This window comes from Lytechinus pictus, chromosome 9 (assembly GCF_037042905.1).
Source record: "Lytechinus pictus isolate F3 Inbred chromosome 9, Lp3.0, whole genome shotgun sequence".
Taxonomy (NCBI): domain Eukaryota; kingdom Metazoa; phylum Echinodermata; class Echinoidea; order Temnopleuroida; family Toxopneustidae; genus Lytechinus; species Lytechinus pictus.
The window spans coordinates 18,889,598-18,908,881 of record NC_087253.1 but is presented as its reverse complement, the minus strand read 5'-3'; the positions used below and the strand labels follow the sequence as shown (position 1 = coordinate 18,908,881).

The following is a 19,284-nucleotide window of genomic DNA, read 5'->3' as shown; positions in this document are numbered from 1 at the left end:
CCATTACTCAAAGTCGTACACAAAAGCAACACCCTTCCAGTGATTATCAAGCCGATTCTTAAAGGAATTTACAGATAATACAAGAAAAAAAGAGAGTCTATGACATATCGGCATTCTCATTTACATATTTACCAGAATGTGAATATGTTTAATAAAAATAAGTGAATATATGAAATGTATTATTTTACTTTCTATTTTTATTATGTTTTCAGCATTATCTTTGTTTGATATTTAATCGCAAGGGGTTTATGCAGGGTTTATGTGTATCTACCGTGTGAGTAAAAGAAGACTTGACACCTCACAAATCCCCAATTTAAGGAAAAATATGTCATGAACACATAATTATTATATATGACCTCAAAGACTATTTCCTTCCAAATAATTTGATACAATATTTATGTGGTTTGTGTTAACACTTGGTTAATCAGGAGGTATTCTTTGATGTGATGTAAATTTGGATTTGCACTAGACAGACATGACTGCAGTTAATAAATTCAGATGTCAATGATATCATAATTCAAATTCAAATTCATTTATGTCACATCTCTTAAAAAACAGGGTACAATACATAGTGAATTAATGCAATAGAGTAAAAACAACAATGACATTTGTACAATTTAGACAAATCCTACAAGGGTTGCATTAAAATCCGTTTCAAAACACCTTTACAATAATTTACATTATAATTGTTTAATGAACACTTTTGAGTATCAATCCTCAAATTAATTTGATTAAAAAGAGATTTGCAAATATATACGTTTACCAACTCATGTAGGATTATGACATCATTGGCATCTGGATTCATTCATTGCAGTCATGCCTTACTTTGGCGCAAATCAAACTTTACATCCCTGCAAGGAATACCTACTGAATGTCTAAGCGTGAAGACTTACCACATAAATATGGTATCAAATTAATTCATAGAAGATAATGCTTTGATGACATAGTTTTTCCTTAAATTGTGGATCTGTGAGGTGTCAAGCTTTTTTTTTAAACACACGGTATATTGCTTTTGTCAACATAAATGGTGTTTCAAATAAGGAAATGTGTATAGACTGTTAATCAAAACGAAAGACATAAAATAAAAATTGTAAAATGAAAAACAAAACAAAACTGCAGATTCATACACATTAATCTCATTATATAGTGAGTTTATTCATCGTAATAGAAAGACAGCACATTTAAAGCAAGGTGAAATTCTGAAAGACTTGGTCTATACCATTGGCTAGGCAAAAGAAAACATTTCTGAAAGAAATACACAATAATGGGATAAGCAAAACAAGAAAAAATAGATTCACTGCGACATCATAATATAACCTGATAACAAAAATATTATCCATCAGATTACTTTGGGGGCCTTTGCCAACACACGTAACTTAAAAAGGAAATGTAAAGCACTAGTCACAACGACGAAACTTACCCCAAACTGTCCCATGTATATACACCATTCGATAAAATGTGTGTCGAAGTGGGATCGGCTTAACCTGTATAACTATAGCATTACAGATTTGAACCAACCGCAAAAGTGCATTTACATAAATATATGCTGTAACAAAGTATGGCGCTAGTACAAATGGAATGGATGAAAGAGAAGAAGCGAATTCAGTAAGATATTTACTCAACAAAAAATGCCACATCTCTATCTTTTCCTGTAATTGTAGCATTATTTGACTTCTCAACAACCAACCAGAATGGGTCATTTAGATGAATTTTAAAATGTTGTAACAAGGTGCGGGGCTGATACACATGGAATGGATGAAATGTGAAAGTAATATCAATAAGATATTTATTCAACAAAACAAAACCACATAAAACGATTTTCACATTGGCAAAGGGTGATATTAGCCGCAAAATATCAAAATATATTCCCTTGTAAGTTCCATAAACGTCTCCATAAATTGCCACTTTATGCTTTACTGTGGCTTGAAGAGAAGCAAGAAAAGTTTAGAAAATACCTTATGTCCTAGGTGGGATGACCTATTCATCATTGAAAAACACAGTACTTGTACCAAATGGTCTAGTAAAAAGTTTTTATTTAGAGCAACAACCAATGTTTTATTTTACATTCTGTAAAAATCTCCAGCCGGAAGTGTCAAGTAATTGAAATGAATCTTCATTATTAAAAGATTATGCTTTTAGTGTAGACAATTAATTGGAAAATATGACCTAATTTTGTTACAAACTCTTCTTTCTTCCTTTGTCCATATTCTTCCTCTTTTATAATTTTTTTTTCAATACTTGAGAATCATGGGGTAGGCTGCGGTGTCGCCTTAGCTTAATGATATGCAACCCTTCAGAAATAATGGATTGATCCTATACATCAAAGCTGCCTGAAACAACAATTCATCATTGCAATCTAGTATCATCTTCCTTTCAGCAAACTATTGGTAATTTTTTTTGCCTCTATACAATCAATCATTAAGGCAAAGTTTTAGTAATAAAATATTTATTAAATATCTACATTCACTTCTACAATGATTCCTTTATCATGTTTTCATGTTCAATTGTATATGTCTGAAAAACCTGCCCATATCTTATAGTGAATCATGGGGACTACTACTTGTATTTACAACACGATATGAATAAGGATCATTGGAAAATACACTAAATCAATTCGATTTTTAAATTTCATTGATAAACTGTAATACCCCCGTACAACGAAATCGAAAAGTCTTCATGATAAGGATAAAGAGCTTTTAATATCTTTTCTACTATTTTCTGAATCTGATTTTAATATATCCCTTTCACATCCATTTAAATTGATCTAAAATCTGGCTTTGATATTTAAAGTACTGGAGCATATATTTTCTGAAACTATATATGTTTAGTACATGAATATTTAAAGACTTCTTCGTAATGAAGCAAGGTCTCCCACATAACTTTCTCATGGTAATTTGTCCCTTTGTATTTATTCAAAGATAAATGATCATTATTCGATATAAATTTAGTTTGAAGCTGAAAACCTGAGCCCATTTTACATTAACTTGTCTCATTAATAATAATAATAATAATCCGCTTTTTTATATAGCGCTTAATACATCGGAACGACGTGTCCAAGCGCATTACAGATATATTATTACCCCGGTCGTCGGATTCAATCAGTCATTCCCGCACACAATGTGTGCACATCCTCCACTCCCTGGGGAGTATTATGTCATTATGTCATTATGTCATACCTTAAAGAAATCAAAACCCTTTGTAAATCTCCTCATATCCCAACTGTTTGGGAATCATGTCTAATTTCAAAGATTTCAAGCGCAGTGGAATACGTTTTCTGCAATCATTCGTATATATCACATTTGAAAGACGCTACAAAACTACAAGTGAAGTAATAACATGTTGACACAATTCTCTAAAAAAATAATGCACGTCATTTGTTATTGATATAGTGGCACAAGGAAATCCAAGATACATTTGATGCTTTCCTCAAGCTACATCATGGTCCCGTCTTGCAAAGAGATGTTGATTGATTATCAATCTGAACTATGGAAATGCATGTATGTCATTATTCTTCATTGAGAAATATATATATAACATCCCTTTGGAAACACATTGTTTGGTCGTATCAATGATGTATGCATGAGAGTTGTGATTGATCTGAATAATGTCATAATTCATAATTCACAACATTTGTTGGAAACACACTATTGGTCATGTTAGTGATATGTATGCACGAATATACATCATAGTTAAAACATTTTGAAGGAAAATCTGTTTATTAGTTGTTGGCATGCTGGCCTTTCATAGTTGTGATTGATCGGATTAAACTGAACTCTTTTCAAGATAGAAGTCCATGACTCATTGACACAATAGGGCTAATATCCAACTTTGGATGCTTTAAGATTATCATCCTTGGGTTTAAGATTCTCGTCCTTCTCCCGCAGGTCTTCCAGCATGGTCTTCACATACTCTCTCTGATCCGACAGGTGGTTGTTGAGGTTCGAGGATTTGCTGTTTGGTTGCAGCAACCGCTGTACGTCCTTGGCATTGTAAACAACAAAGAAGGCCTGGCGGACGTCACCTCCAGAGCTCTGCATATTGACAAGAAAAGTTGGTCAGCCAAGAGATAAAATCAAATTTGCAAAACATGAAGAAAAAAAAATCATCAATGAAATAATTAGAAAAATAGGTAGGCAATTCTGTCATAGATCGGAATGGATATACTGCGTAGGCAGCGTCGCAAAATCATGTGCTATCAGTGCCTTTTAAGACTTGTGCTGTGCAGAGCTTTTTGTGAAGAATTTTAATCCTCTTATTTCGCATTGGTTTTCATTATCAAGAGGATTTGTCAAGATAAAGAAGTCAAAGCTTCAGGAAATCCCAGATGCCATAACGACTACGGATCCTGGACCAGAAAGTAGACTCCTCATATAGTGAGAAAAGAATGGTTAGGCCCATAAACACACGGAAAAGGACGGTGACCAGATATATAAATCAGACGAATGTCATCTGGCAAGAGTGAGAGTCCTTTGTCTCTGAAGATCTCTAATTCTGCCTCCTCCAAGGTAATCTCTATTTCCTGGAGTTCTTTGTTCCTCACAGTGTGTTCAATTAAAGGACTTCCCGTTTTGTCTGAAGACTGCAACACAAGATAGCAACCCAGGACCAAAATCCAGTTAAAACCATTTAGAGCAAAACCAATTAAAAAAAGGCAAGTTGGCCAACTGGTTTCATAATAGGGAAATAGGATAGAGGGCGCAACAGCTGCGTTAAGACGTATTTTTGCATCCTCTGTTTTGGAACTAAGATATCTGGAAATATCAACGAGAGAAATAACCATCCGTTTTCAGTAATCAGGATATTAATATTCTTATATCAACTTTTCAAGATTTGGAGATCATTTTTCACATATTGCTGTTTAATTCCACATTTCGAACGTTTATTTGGTAATTGGATCAACATGTATGCTGAGAAAGCAACGCCACACCCTGAATCGCACCTTCCCCGAGGACCAAAACCCGTTTTCATCCGGACAGATAACGTAAGAAATGAGGACAAAAAACCAATTACGGGTGAGGAAATCTATGTTAGTCTTGTGAAGGTGTTCAAGAGTGATGTTGTTGCCGGAATTCAACAGATTCGACGTCTTTGGCGGATCTATTTAACTTCCCATACCGACCGTGTTGAGCTGATATCGAACGGATTACTGCTACGTGGGGCAAGTGTCCCTGTTTATGACGTGAGCCCATTCACTCAGTCAAGAGATGAAAACCTTACGAGAGTTACCATCAAGGATATACCCTTATCCGTTAGTGATGAAGTGATAAGAGCTAAACTACAGGAGATGAAGTATGAGATGCATGGCGAAATATACCGCCAAAAACTAAGGGTAAATGGTCAGCTAACTAACTGTTTGAACGGTGATCGTGTTATCTACATTTCTCCACTATCGCAACCTCTTCCCAGGAAACTTGTTTTTGGGAACACATTTATGGCTCGCATTTACCATTCCGGACAACCTGAGAATGCCAGTGGCGCCCATGCAACCTGTTCCAGGTGCTTACAAATAGGACACCACGTCTCGAGATGTGTAAACGAAGTAAGGTGCCAAGTATGCAAGCAACCCGGACATATGAGGAAGGATGCCCGAACACCCGACAAGCGACAGGGAACCTAGCAACGTACGACGCTTCTTCGTTTCAATCGCAAACGCAAATGCCTACTTCGAGCGAGGGAATCAACGTACAGGATGAAATATCTCGATCAACCAACAAGACACGACAAACTCGTCTTGCTGAATTCGTATCGGAACTGGTACAACAGCCATCGCAGACGCAGAATACCAATGTCGACACTGCAACAGCCGTAGCTTTAGATCTCCAATCACCTAGAAGAACGCGATCAACGTCACGCCCTAAAGAAGGTTCATCCGCGATCCGCGTACGCTTCAGACGGAGCGATGCACTACGCGACTTCGCGTAACAACATCCGCGATTACGATGATCAAGTGGAAGCATCGGAGAGCGAAGCTGAAAACAATCGAAGTGAAAGCGATGTAGATGATGACACATCCATGTCACCCGAGACTCCCCCGAAATCGTCGACGAATAAAGCAATAAAGCCTGTGAAACGGAAGAAGAAAGCTACAAAGAAAAAAGAAATACAATTTCCACAACGATGTGAGTATAAACATAGATAAATCAACATGGAAACCAATGTAAACGAAGGACAAAAGACTTATAAATTTGAAAGAACTAGGAACTGGGGTAAACATGATCACGTTCATTTTATAACATTGAATGTAAGAGGGATACGTGATTCAATGAAGAGAAAGAAAATATTTATTTGGCTCCACCGTCAAAAGTGTGACATAGCTTTTTTGCAGGAAACATTCTTGTCACGAAACATAGAAAATACAGTTTCTAAAGAATGGAAAGGAACATGTCTATTTGATCATGGGACAAATCATTCCAAAGGTGTAGCTATTTTTATTAAAGAAAGGTTACCTATAACTGTCATCGACACATATTACAAAGGTGATGGTCGGTCAGTTGCTGTTAGATTGTTCTAGATCGCTTTTATTTGTGTTTAAATGTATATGCACCTGCTAAAAATACAGAGAAAGAGCATTTTTACTCGTCATTATGTAATTGGGTACAAAATATTAAAAAACAAAATGACGTTATAATTGCGGGTGGAGATTGGAACTGTGTTCAAAACAAAAGTAAGGACAAGAGTGGAGTTTCATACGCATATTTACCAAAACAAAACTTTGTCAAATTTCGAAAAGAAAATTACTTAGTAGATGTATGGAGAAAAATGTTTCCAGAGAGGAGACAGTATACATGGAGACAATTGTCACTTAACGTTCATTCAAGATTAGATTATTGGCTCATGTCAAAAGAGCACTTTCCATATACACATTCCATAGATATTAAACCTGTGTTAAAATGTGACCATAATGCAGTGTCAATGAAACTTAATATCTTAATACATGACAGGGGAAAAGGTTGTTGGAAACTAAACAACTCGTTGCTCAAAGAAGAATCGTTTAAAGAGCATATTAAGCGTATTATTCACAAGGTTGATATGGATTTTAATAATAGATATGATAAACAACTTAGATGGGAAATGTGTAAAATTAGAATAAAAGAATTTAGTATGAAATATGCAGTTGATCTTAAGAGAGAAAAAAAAAAAATTATTGTTCATATGGAAAATGAATATGAGAGTTTATGTAAGAATATAGATGTCTTGAGTGTAGAAGATATAGATAAAATGAAGAAAATAAGACAAAAGATAGACAAATGGTATGAATATCAGTGCAAAGGTGCTTTTGTGAGATCTCGGGCAAAGTGGCTTGAATTTGGTGAAAAGTCAACAAAATATTTTCTTCAACTTGAAAAAGCAAAAGGTAAAAAGAAAGAAATAGATTGTCTTCAGATTAATGGAAAAGTTATTAGAGATGAACAGAATATTTTGAAAGGTATACAGGATTTTTACAATGCACTTTATAAAAGAAGTGATATTAAAGATGGGTTTAAAGATTATATATCTGATGTCAATTTAAATGTTCTGAATGAAGAAGATGCAAAATTATGTGAAGGAAAGAATACAGAAAATAAATGTCTTGAGGCCTTAAAGTCAATGAAGCTGAACAAATCACCAGGGAGTGATGGTCTCAGCGTCGAATTTTATAAATGCTTTTGGGAGGAAATCAAATATATGGTAATTGATAGTCTCAATGATGGTCATGAAAAGAAACAGTTGTCTTGTACACAGAGACAGGGCATACTTACCTTATTGTATAAGAAGGGTGATAAAAAAAACTCTTAGATAATTGGCGCCCTATTTCGTTGCTAAACATTGATTATAAACTTGCTGCCCGTATCCTTTTTTTACGATTACAGAAAGTGATAAATAAACTGATATCACAAGATCAAGCTGGATTTTTAAAAAATCGATCTGCTTCTGAATGTATTAGATTGATTCAATATACTATTGACTATTGTGTGTTTACGAAGAAACAAGGTGTTGTGATGTTTTTGGATTTGAAAAAAGGTTTCGATACCATTAATCATGATTTCCTATTCTTTTTGTTAAAAGAACTCAATTTTAAAGATTCGTTTTTAAGATGAATAGAAACGTTATATAACGGTGCATGTGGACGTGTTTTAAATTTTGGTTGGATATCAGATACATTTGCAATAGAGAGAGGTGTAAGGCAAGGTTGCCCACTTTCGGCATATTTATTTATTATTGTTGCAGAGGTTTTAGCTCAGAAAATTAGACAAAATAATCAAATACAAGGGATCAAAATTCCACATAGATTGAACGATAGAGATATACGTATCGTACAATATGCAGACGATACAACCATTTTTACTGATTCTATACAATGCATCAAAAAGATAATGAAAGAAGTCGAGACGTTTGGAAAATATGCTGGGCCAAAAATCAATTGGACTTAATCAAATCTTATGAAAATGAATATAAACAACAGTGAAACTAACAATCTTCTTTTTACTGAAGATTCTATAAAATGTCTTGGTGTTTTTGTTGGAAAAAAATATTCTGTTGTCCAATCTCTCAATTGGGAAAATAAAGTTCAAAAAATAAAAAATACACTTGACTCATGAAAAATGAGAAAACTATCATTACATGGAAAAGTGGTGGTAATAAAATTTTTAGTAATGTCACAGATAGTACATACTGCTACGGCAGTACCAATCCCTTCTAAAATAAACAAAGATATTAATAAACTAGTTTACAATTTTTTGTGGAATTCCAAAAAAGAAATGGTGAAACGTAATGTTTGTCATAATCCTGAAAAAGAAGGGGCATTAGGAATGGTTGACTTAAAGACAAAATGTCGATCACTACGTCTATCATGGATCAATAAATATTTGACAGGTGAAGACAGTGCTTGGAAAACCCTGTTTGAATATTGGACTCAGAAAATCGGCGGGGATTTGCCTCTTTGTTTGACTTGTAATTGCAAAAAGAGTGATATGTATCGTATTTGTATGAAAAAACATTTGCCCATATTTTATGTTGACATGTTCTGTTCATGGGCTGATTTAAAGTATGTTGATATGTTTAAAGTAACAAATATTGAAAACGAAATTATTTGGTACAATAGTTACATAAAGTATAAAAAAGATGTATGATATTTTCCTAACTGGATAAAAAACAATATTTTGAAAGTTAAACAAATCCTAACAGGTGGTGAATGGAAGAAGACGGATTCAATATGCACTATTTTTAAAGAAAGAGAATTACTTTCTACCTTTGAATTGTTGAAAATAAAAAATGCGTTCCCGAAGTTCTAGCTTGACAAATTACGTAATAGTGCACGAAATGTAAATAAAATGTCACCGAAATCCAGCACAATTGAAATATCAACAGGTGACTGTATAGAAATCAATGGCATGAAAGCCAGACATTTTTATCATTTGATGATCGATAAGGAGAAAAGAGACCTCCCTTGTATTCATTTTTGGAACGATTTCTTTAGCTTGCCTCTTGAATTTAATTGGAAACGATTATTAGAGTTTAAACTTGATTTTATAAACGACAACAGGATTAAACAATTTAATTTTAAATTAATTCATAAAATACTACCAAGTAAAGACAATCTTTGCAAATGGAAAATTAAAAATGATATTTTATGTAATATTTGTAAAGTTCCAGAAACCAGTATTCATATTCTTTTTACCTGTCAAGTGGTAACAGTATTTTGGAAAATTGTTTCTAAATTAATAAATGCTTTGTTCGATGTAAAGATTGTTTTGAACGAAAAAAATATCGTGATAGGTCATGAAATAGAAAGAACAGAAATGAATGTGGTTAACCTTATTTTAAATTTTTCTCAATTTGTAATCTATAGGAATTATATTAGAAAATGTTCTGGAAACGACAAGCATATGACTCATACTTTTTATTTTATGAAAGATCTAAAGGTAGAAATTCGAAATTATTTAAGAAGAAATTGTAATCAGAAGAGACTTGATTTAAAACAGGTCTCAAAGGTTCTTTCAATCCTTTATTTCCTGTTTCGTTATTTTATCAACGTATATTTTTGTATGTGACTGTTGTAAAAACGATTGTAAATATCATATGAACAAATAAAGTCCCTCTTATGAGGATTCAAGAGAAAAAAAATAATAGGGAAATTGGAACAACTGGTTTCAATTAAAACAAGTTGCCAATTGGTTCCAGTTAAAACCAATAGGGCAACTGGAACCAGTTGGCAATTGGTTTCAATTGGTTCCAGTTGTTCCAATTTCCCTATTAAAACCAGTTGAATCCAATTGGAGGCAACTGGTTTCAATTGGTTCCAGTTGAAACCAATTGGAGGCAGTTGGTTTCAACTGGAACCAGTTGAAACCAGTTACTTATTTGAAAAAGTGCGGTACTTGAAATTGAAAAGAATTAAATAGATACATTGTAAACGATGATGAATCTCAAAAAACATTAATCTGTGCACACTGGCAGATAATATGCAAATTAACTGGTTTAAATTAGATCCAGTTGGGTAACTGGAAAATTTCCAGTTGGAAACCAACTGGAAATCATTTTCAGTTACCCAACTGGATCCAGTTAGGATTTCCAGTTACCCAACTGGTTCCAATTAGAAGTAATCTCCAGTTACCCAACTGGTTCAGTTAGGATTTCCAGTTACCCAACTGGTTCCAGGTAGGATTCCCAGTTGCCCAACTGGTCCCAGTTAGGAATTCCAGTTACCCAACTAGTTCCAGTTAGAAATAATTTCCAGTTAGAAGTCATTTCCAGTTACCCAACTGGTTCCAGTTAGGATTTCCAGTTGCCCAACTGGTTCCAGTTAGGATTTCCAGTTACCCAACTTGTTCCTGTTAGAAATCATTTCCAATTGTAAATCATTTCCAGTTACTCAACTTGTTCCAGTTAGGATTTCCAGTTGCCCAACTGGTTTCAATTGGTTTCAACTGGAAATTGTTAAATCCCAGTTAAAACCAATTGAAACCAGTTGGAAATCCAACTGGTTTCAATTGGATTTTGGTCCTGGGAAAAGTTTGAACATTGTCACTGTGTCCAATGCTTCATAATGAAGAAGTGAAATCTTAACTTACCAGCTGCACCGCAATCTTCTCTTCTCCCGGCTCCATGTCCACCACCCCCTTGGACTTCAGGTATGACAATGCCTTGGAGATATCCCGTCGAATGAGGGCGCTGTCCACCATGGAAGGCATTGTCCCACGTTGATTGATATACTCTGTCAAGGTCTGGATATGGGTGGTTCTGCCAAAGTGGGTGAAAGGAGTCAGTATGCAATGTTTGGCCAGGCTGGCATACAGAGGGTTGATGTTTACTTGACAAGGTTCTTCCGAACTGCTGTTGTCCAGATTATCATCAACTGAGATCTCAGTTTCTGAATGTAAAAAAACGGAATGATATTAGTGATTAGACTTAAAACGTAGATCATTCTAAAAATTCTAATTCATTATATGAACACAACGTTCACTAGATTTTCCTCAACCAACTCTGATGTCATTATTTCACATGTTTTCTTTTCGTATCTAATCATAATTACATCTTCAAACGAGCTTTTGATATCAAACAACTATTCTTCCACAGTTACTAACAATGGGACGACAGCTGCCTTCCGACGAAAGATACTGTAAAGAAACGTTGCGTCCCTATAGAGAACCACACCCTGAGGTATTAAGATTACACCGTAGTATTTGAACAATCATAACAATCATCATTCATAGTTACTCGTATTGACATCTTGCATGCTCATATTCGTTGCCAGTGCCTTGGTTCTTAGTCTCTGTTTCCTGCGCTGCCGAAGGCTTGATAGAGTGTAGAGGTAAGGGTTTATAGCGGAGTTGATGGGGAGAAGAACTACAGCTGACCAGGCATACATGTCGGCAGGTATTTCGGCAGCACCGGTTTTTGCTAGAATTCCTGTGAGTAAGATTATGGAAAAACAACATGTTCAGGTGCCCATTTCATATTTTTTTACAACTAAATGATTGTTTCCATTATGCCCTCGTATTATTGTGGTTACCATAATAGCAAAGTTACCCAATTTCTATATCTTAACAAACTGGTCCAATATGTAAGATTAACCGCCTTGAGTGAAGATGAAATTTGGTTACCATATAAAGGAGGGTTTTTTTATTATACTAGCTGTTCTAAATTGGGATAAGACACAGCAGCCAAACAATTCGAGTTAATATGGACTTTGCATTTTAATGAACTGTATATCCATCTTTCCTTTCATTTTATTGATTGTGCATTTTTTTCGTACGTCTTTATTCATTTACAAAAGGCCTTTTAATAATTACCCATGATGATAACAGGCATCCAACAGCAGAAATCTGTGCCTACAATAAGCGCCATCTTGGACGCCAATTTGATCTGACTGTTCAACCGTCTGCTATGTGATGTTTGCTGCTTCCGCCCAGCCATTCGTGCAGACGACCTGTACACCTCAGCGAAAATGACGACATAGCAGATGAGCGTTACCATGAAACTGAAGAAGTTTATGCCCAAGAAGATAAAGACGGAGTACTCCCAACCAGGTTCTGTTTCCGGTGTTAGGGGAATGGCAAGGCATACGCTGGACTGCCCATAGAAATGCCCTGCATAGTCTGGCACCAGGAGTGGGACTAGACTAAGCAGGAACGAAAAGATCCAGGTCGCGACGATAAGGACCAGAGCCTTATGTGGTGTTAGGTGAAGCCTCTGCCTGAAGGGAAAGACGACGCAGAAGAGCCGATCCAAGCTGATGATCATGACAAGGAACACAGAGACCTCGCTGGAGAGCATCGATAAGAACCCTGCGGTCTTGCAGAGAACACTGCTTCTCCATGACTCAGAGTGTAGGTAGTAGTGTCCACGGTAATTCTCGTCTTTGGCGGCAATGATCATCATGTAGACTCCCATCATCAGGTCGGAAACCGCCAGATTTGAAATCAAGTGGGACTGGACCTGATTGATCAAGAAAGAAAATGAAAACCCCCGGGTAAAACTATTGAACCGACAGTAGTGACAAGGAAGTTACTTGAGCAGTATTAAATGCAATGCAGTTCGGCTGGATATGTAAGCACATCACATAAAATCAGTATTTGGAGACATATCCTTCACGGACCACTTTTCACTCAAGAGTATTTATAGTCTCGATACAAACTAACAGACAGACATTTTTTGACTAATCCCAGACCTACCTGACTATTCTCCACTCGCTTGCGTTGGAGGATGCGATAGGAGACCACAAAGGTGTTTCCTATCAGAGCACTGATACCCAAAACCCACATCAGTATGCGAAGCAGTTCATTGTTGAGAAGGTTATCACATGAGGAGAAGCGATCTTTCTCTGTCTGGCACTCGACGTTTGGATCAAGTAAGCAGCAAAATACAAAATTATCAGCGTGCCTGAACAAAGCGATGAAAACAAAACCAATTCGAAAAGTGTATATACTTTTAAAAGAATTACATATAATTGATGAACAAAAATAAAGAAGTGAGTTGAGCAGACACATTCTATGAATGGGTTGGATGTCAGTACTTGAGTGGCTGCACATCCTACTCCAAGCTGTCGGTCTTTGGAGTCTTTGGAGCACTTTGTGCAGATATAGAAGGTTGGCTTGGCACAGAGGCAGAGGCTGTCATTGCATTCCTCTTGGCTCTCTAGAGCATCTGCAAGCTAAAAGTTTATCACATCTTCAGCCTTTTAGCGCATATCACTACCATTTGACGTCTTGGTGCGCTTCCAAAGAGACTTTGGATATTATTGCCTTGGCTCGATCTAACTCGGAAAACTTTTTACAGCACACAAGCATTTCGAGGAACAAATTCCAAATAGGGAGCCTACCATTGTGCCTCACCTGGGTTAAGTGCAGAACAATGTGGATCAATTTCTTGCTGCTACTACTGATACGACATTTAGTTCTTCTAGATCTAGCAGTAATTCTAATGTACTGCTATTACCGCCAAACTAGTACTTACACTGCTACATCTTATTCAGCCAATACTACTTCTACTACTACTACTACTGTAATGATATAGCGCCAGCTATCGAGGACAACATAACATGGCAATCTGTGTATCGGCCTAGCTACGGCAATCCTGTAAAGAAAGACACAACTGTAAGTTAGAACTGACGAATTAGAACCCGATTATTTAGACGCCTTATAGGTTATAGCCAAATACTTATAATAACTATTACTATTACTACTACTATTTCCATTTCTACTACTTCTATTCTATAATGGACTCCTATTTTCATCAATTTTTTTGTACCAGACACACAATTCTTTGCCAAACCAATGACATCAGCCTTATATTTTTTATCAAATACCATTTCCTACTCACAATTCTGTCAGTGTATTGTTGACTCCCAAGAAGAGATCTTTGTTCTTAGGTCCAGCATCCACTGATGTATTGGTGATATCTCTGTGGAAAATAAACAACCAGGGGACTCGTTTCATGATAATTACAAATGATGACATTCTGATAATCAAAACTAGGTTTAAGGCCCCCTCACACCTAACTGAATTGCCTGAAATATGCCTTGCGATGGCTGGCGAGAGGCATTTTTAAAAATCGTTTTCAATGGTAACTGATAGTAAATCATATTTACCCTTCGTGTTTGGGTTTGTACACCTTCTGAGCTAACAGCTGCGATTATTCAAATTCGCGCGGAAATTTTGAACATTTTAAAAATTTTTCGACGAATTGAGAAATCGTTGGTCATCTGTTTGAATTCGCATCTGTTATTTAGTCTGCGGTAATCGTTCGTTTATCGTTAGAGTGTTTTTGTCGCGCATAGTCCCTCATCGCGCTTTTTCCAAAGTGGACCGATCTCGAAAGAACCCTTAACGAAGCAACACGATGACACAAACGCACAAGAACGCCCGATCTATTCCCTCGTCTATGTTTCTAATCGCACGCCATATCAAACCATTGCTCACTGTTCGTTCGTCTTATTGGGATATATCAACCCTTCGCTCGCCTTCAGCTGCAAGTTACTCAAAGAGGTGAAAAATGATTTGACGGAAATTTTATTTGAATTCGTTGAATTCGCGTGCATTTCGTGCATTTTTTCCATTCGTCACCCTTCGTCTGCCTACATTTGGTCAGGTGTGAGGGGCTTTAAACCCTAGTTTAAACTGGGATTTTAAACCAAGCTCCTACGGAATACTGGGCTTCATAATATTTCTTCTATTTTCGTGGCAATTATAACGTACCAATCAATTCATTAAAATTTATTATATTTTAATATATTTTCCTATTCTTCCCATTTCACGACTCCGTTTGTCCATATAAATATTTCTCTTCGTCTCTTGAACACAGATGTTTTGTGAAAAAAATCTCTTTAATTGTACAATATACAAATAAATGAAAAATACATACAAATATTATAAACATCAATTATATATTACGTTGTTAAAGTATAGTTACCACTAGAATTAGACTGGTTACTTTTTATCAAAATGTTTTACCTGCAATAAATGTACAGAACTTAAACTGTATCATTTGGTGTCGTCACCGAGCATTATCACCTATCCTATTCCCACACATAACGCATTGTGGAGAATATATAGTGTGTGTATATAAGTCGTTTGCATTACTTACAAATTTCTCAAACTTTTCAGAGGATACAGAGCCCCAGCCGCAATATCATCTAACTCATTCCCCGAGAGATTCCTGTGGTGAATGAACGAAATATATCAAAAGTAAAAAAAAAAAAGATAAAGGAACCAACAATAATATAAGTGAAACTGTTATACATTTTTTTTTAGTAATTTGAGTTCACATAAAATCAATATGGATGGATTAATCTTAGTCGTCAAAGATAGGCCTAATTAAAAAATAATTAACATATGGAAATCGATCTTCGTATCAAAATAAAATTTGGTTCATACACACGCACACACACCCACACACGCACACACACAAAAAAAAAACGTTTTGAATATTCTATCGGGTGCAATCGCCAGAATGAACAGCCCGGAAATGGAGGGGGGGGGGGGTGGTAGGCATTTGGGAAAGAACAGAATGGAGAGTTTCAAGAGTTTCATTTCAATGTTCTCTTCAATATAATTTATTAATAAACTTCAACCATGAAAATTGTTTTCTTAAAGGTCAAGCCCACCCCAGGAAAATGTTGATTTGAATAGAGAAAATTAAAACTAGCATAACACTGAAAGTTTCATCAAAATCAGATGTAAAATAAGAAAGTTATGGTATTTTAAAGTTTCGCTATTTTTCACAAAACAGTGATATGCACAACTCAGTGACATGCAAATGACAGAGTTGATGATGTCCATCACTCACTATTACTTTTGTTTTTTATTGTTTGAATTATACAATATTTCATTTTTCACAGATTTGACAATGAGGAAAACCTTGACTGAGCCACATAGTATTAAACAATGCTGATTCCACATGTTCCGGGAAGATTTAATAATTGTTTCACTTGACAATGAAGAGAAAATTAGAATATTTCATATATCATATAATAAAATACAAAAGAAATAGTGAGCGGATGACGTCATCAGTCTCCTGATTTGCATACCGACTAGGATAAGCATATAACTGTTTTGTGAAATTAAGCGAAACTTTAAAATGTCATAACTTTCTTATTTTACATCCGATTTTGATGAAATTTTCTCTTTTTATTCAAACAAACTTTTTGTTAGGGTAGATGATTATAGCCATGTTACAAAGACTATGAAAAATCATACTTACATCTTATAAAGATTCGTATTGTTTAGGAATACACTGGGAGTAAGACGTTTGATTCCAGTAGATGTCAGCTCCCTGTAAATGAGTATAATTGATATTTCGACAATATATATGCTTTCCGAATGAAAATGGTCCTTTTACATGCCAGAAATACCTACTATATTAAGAACATTATAGCATCTTGACGACTGAGGGTGTGTTTTTGTAGAAATATGGTAATTGAAATATATTTTTAAAAAGTCTATAACATTCTTCGAAAACATAAATGACACAGACAATTTCTACAGATGAAATAATTGCGAGGTATGAAAATGAAGAAACTAGACTGAGATATAAGACCGTCATTTCAAATCAATGTGAGAGCATTAGGTTATATTTCATACCTTTCATCAGCATCTAACAAGACGTAGATGGCAAAACAATCATATTGAAATATAACGGATCAGTGCCCACCTATTGTTCCCGCGTTCGTGCGTACGGTCCTGGGGATTGGTATAAATTGACTACCGTATCAGATAATTTTCGTCACTTGATAAAGAGTTGCAGCGGCACTCGAAAGCTCGTGAACTTGTAAGCTAGTGAACACTTTTTGCGAGAGTGATCACGAATTTCCTTGTTGACCATAGTAAATTGCGAGACAAATGAATACCCTCTAGCGAATATTTCATTCCGCAATTATGAACCTATTTAGTATTATTGCTAACTTTATCAGTCATCATGCAAGTAATGTCTAGATATTTCATGACTTGTCTAACGGAACTTAATTATCAAGTATTAACAAAAAATCAAATACGGTTACACTTCGTAATTCGGAAGGTTCGTAATTCCGAATGTTCTTTATTCCGAAGGTTCGTAATTCCGAAACACGTAAATTGCCTATACCTCGATGTTCGTTAATCCGAAAACGTAAAAGGGTTCGTTAATCTGAACATTTGTGGCGTAAGGTTCGTTTTTCCGAAGGTTCGATAATCCGAAAACGAAATAAGGTTCGATGTTCCGAAGGTTCGTTAATCCGAAAAAGAAATAAGGTTCGTTGTTCCGAAGGTACGTTAATCCGAAAACGAGATAAGGTTCGATGTTCCGAAGGTTCGTTAGTCCGAAAACGAAATAAGGTTCGTTAATCATTTCGTTTTCGGACTAACGAACCTTCGGAATTACGAACCTCATTTCGTTTTCGGATTAACGAACCTTCGGAATTACGAACCTCATATCGTTTTCGGACTAACGAACCTTCGGAATTACGAACCTTATTTCGTGTTCGGAATTACGTACCTTCGAAATTACGAACCTTCGGAAATACGAACCTTCGGAATAACCGAACCTTCGGAATAACGAAGCTTCGGAATTACGAATGTATGCGATCAAGTACGACATTTTCGAGCAGTAATGTTGCAAATGTGTGAGTGTGTGTGTGATGGTGGGTGTGTGTGTGTTTATGTGGGGTGACATAAATTTGAGTTTCATTTGGAAAGAAGAATATGGGTACTGTATAGTTACATGACCAAACATTGTATCGTGAAGTATATGGTCTTGCTTTTTTGCTTCCCTTCCTCCTTTTTCCGCTTTTTACTGCTCATTATTATATCTTGTCTACACCTCTCTTCATCTTTATCATCAAAATCTATAAGAGGGGGAGGGGCAATCTGTTGTCCCGTCTAGCACCAACGGTTTTACACCCATACATACAATTCAGCAAGATAAGGCAGGTTAGTCAGCGATATAGAGATAGGCTCGTCTTCATCCGACTCTGTACGATTGTCATTTCGGTAAAGAGTGCCCTCATCAGTAGGTTCCAGAACAAGTTGTACGTCAGAAATGCGTCTGTAAGAAAAGGATATAATTATGTTATTGTATATACGTCATATTCTCACATGTGCATATTCGGGTTAATAATTCTCGGCGTAATTTAGTTTAAAGTTATAACATTAAAAAAAAAAAATTCTTAAAACTATTGTTACCCGCAGCTACTTCAATTTCGTTGACATAAATATAAAAAAAATATGAAAAAGGTACAGTGAACGCGAAAGAATATACATGTAGAAATAAATGGAAATAAATAAAATAAACACTAGTTTGTTAGGAATAAAATAACTGCCATTTAGTGCATAAATCTATTGGCAAATTATTAAATGAATTAAATAATGCTTATTATAAGCAATTAATTGAAAATCTGACGTCAAGGAATACTAATAGGGGGCGATCAAACACAGGTATCAAAATAATTTAGCAGTAAAAATAGTTTACAGATGTAAAAGGGATACTTACAGTACGCGTATATCTCTGTGAAGGACTGGTGGATTGTGGCTTTTCCACGAGGGTCTTTCACACGTGACTGATAAACCAAAACATGTGCAATTGATTGGGCAGGTAAAATCTATGAAACAAAACACAATGAAACATATCTCTAATGATATCCAGTGATAAGAAAGGTGAAGCAAAAAGGGAAAACAGTGAACATTATACATAAATGTTACCAGGTTTTGAATTTCGCATGTAATACTGTAATACTAAGTCCAATGACCGATGTAAGTATGTCCAAGTAAATGCGATGATGTAATGAGTCGGCTTCATCATTTTGTACTATAATTTACTCGTACAGAATTATGA

General features: G+C 35.6%; 1 protein-coding gene across 1 annotated transcript in view; it reads right to left on the bottom strand.

The window, feature by feature from the left end:
* Positions 1–1,134: 1,134 nt before the first annotated feature.
* Positions 1,135–19,284, bottom strand: part of LOC129267607 (G-protein coupled receptor GRL101-like) — a 43,807-nt gene continuing 25,657 nt past the window's right edge. Inside the window, exons 14-23 of the mRNA XM_064104861.1 lie at positions 18,943–19,051; positions 18,364–18,498; positions 16,681–16,752; positions 15,565–15,636; positions 14,302–14,382; positions 13,155–13,362; positions 12,273–12,918; positions 11,698–11,889; positions 11,052–11,350; positions 1,135–4,031 (exon numbers count right to left, since the gene is read on the bottom strand). Of these exons, the coding sequence (XP_063960931.1) occupies positions 3,816–4,031; positions 11,052–11,350; positions 11,698–11,889; positions 12,273–12,918; positions 13,155–13,362; positions 14,302–14,382; positions 15,565–15,636; positions 16,681–16,752; positions 18,364–18,498; positions 18,943–19,051 (2,030 nt within the window). The 3' untranslated portion in view covers positions 1,135–3,815. The remainder of the gene's footprint in view (positions 4,032–11,051; positions 11,351–11,697; positions 11,890–12,272; positions 12,919–13,154; positions 13,363–14,301; positions 14,383–15,564; positions 15,637–16,680; positions 16,753–18,363; positions 18,499–18,942; positions 19,052–19,284) is intronic.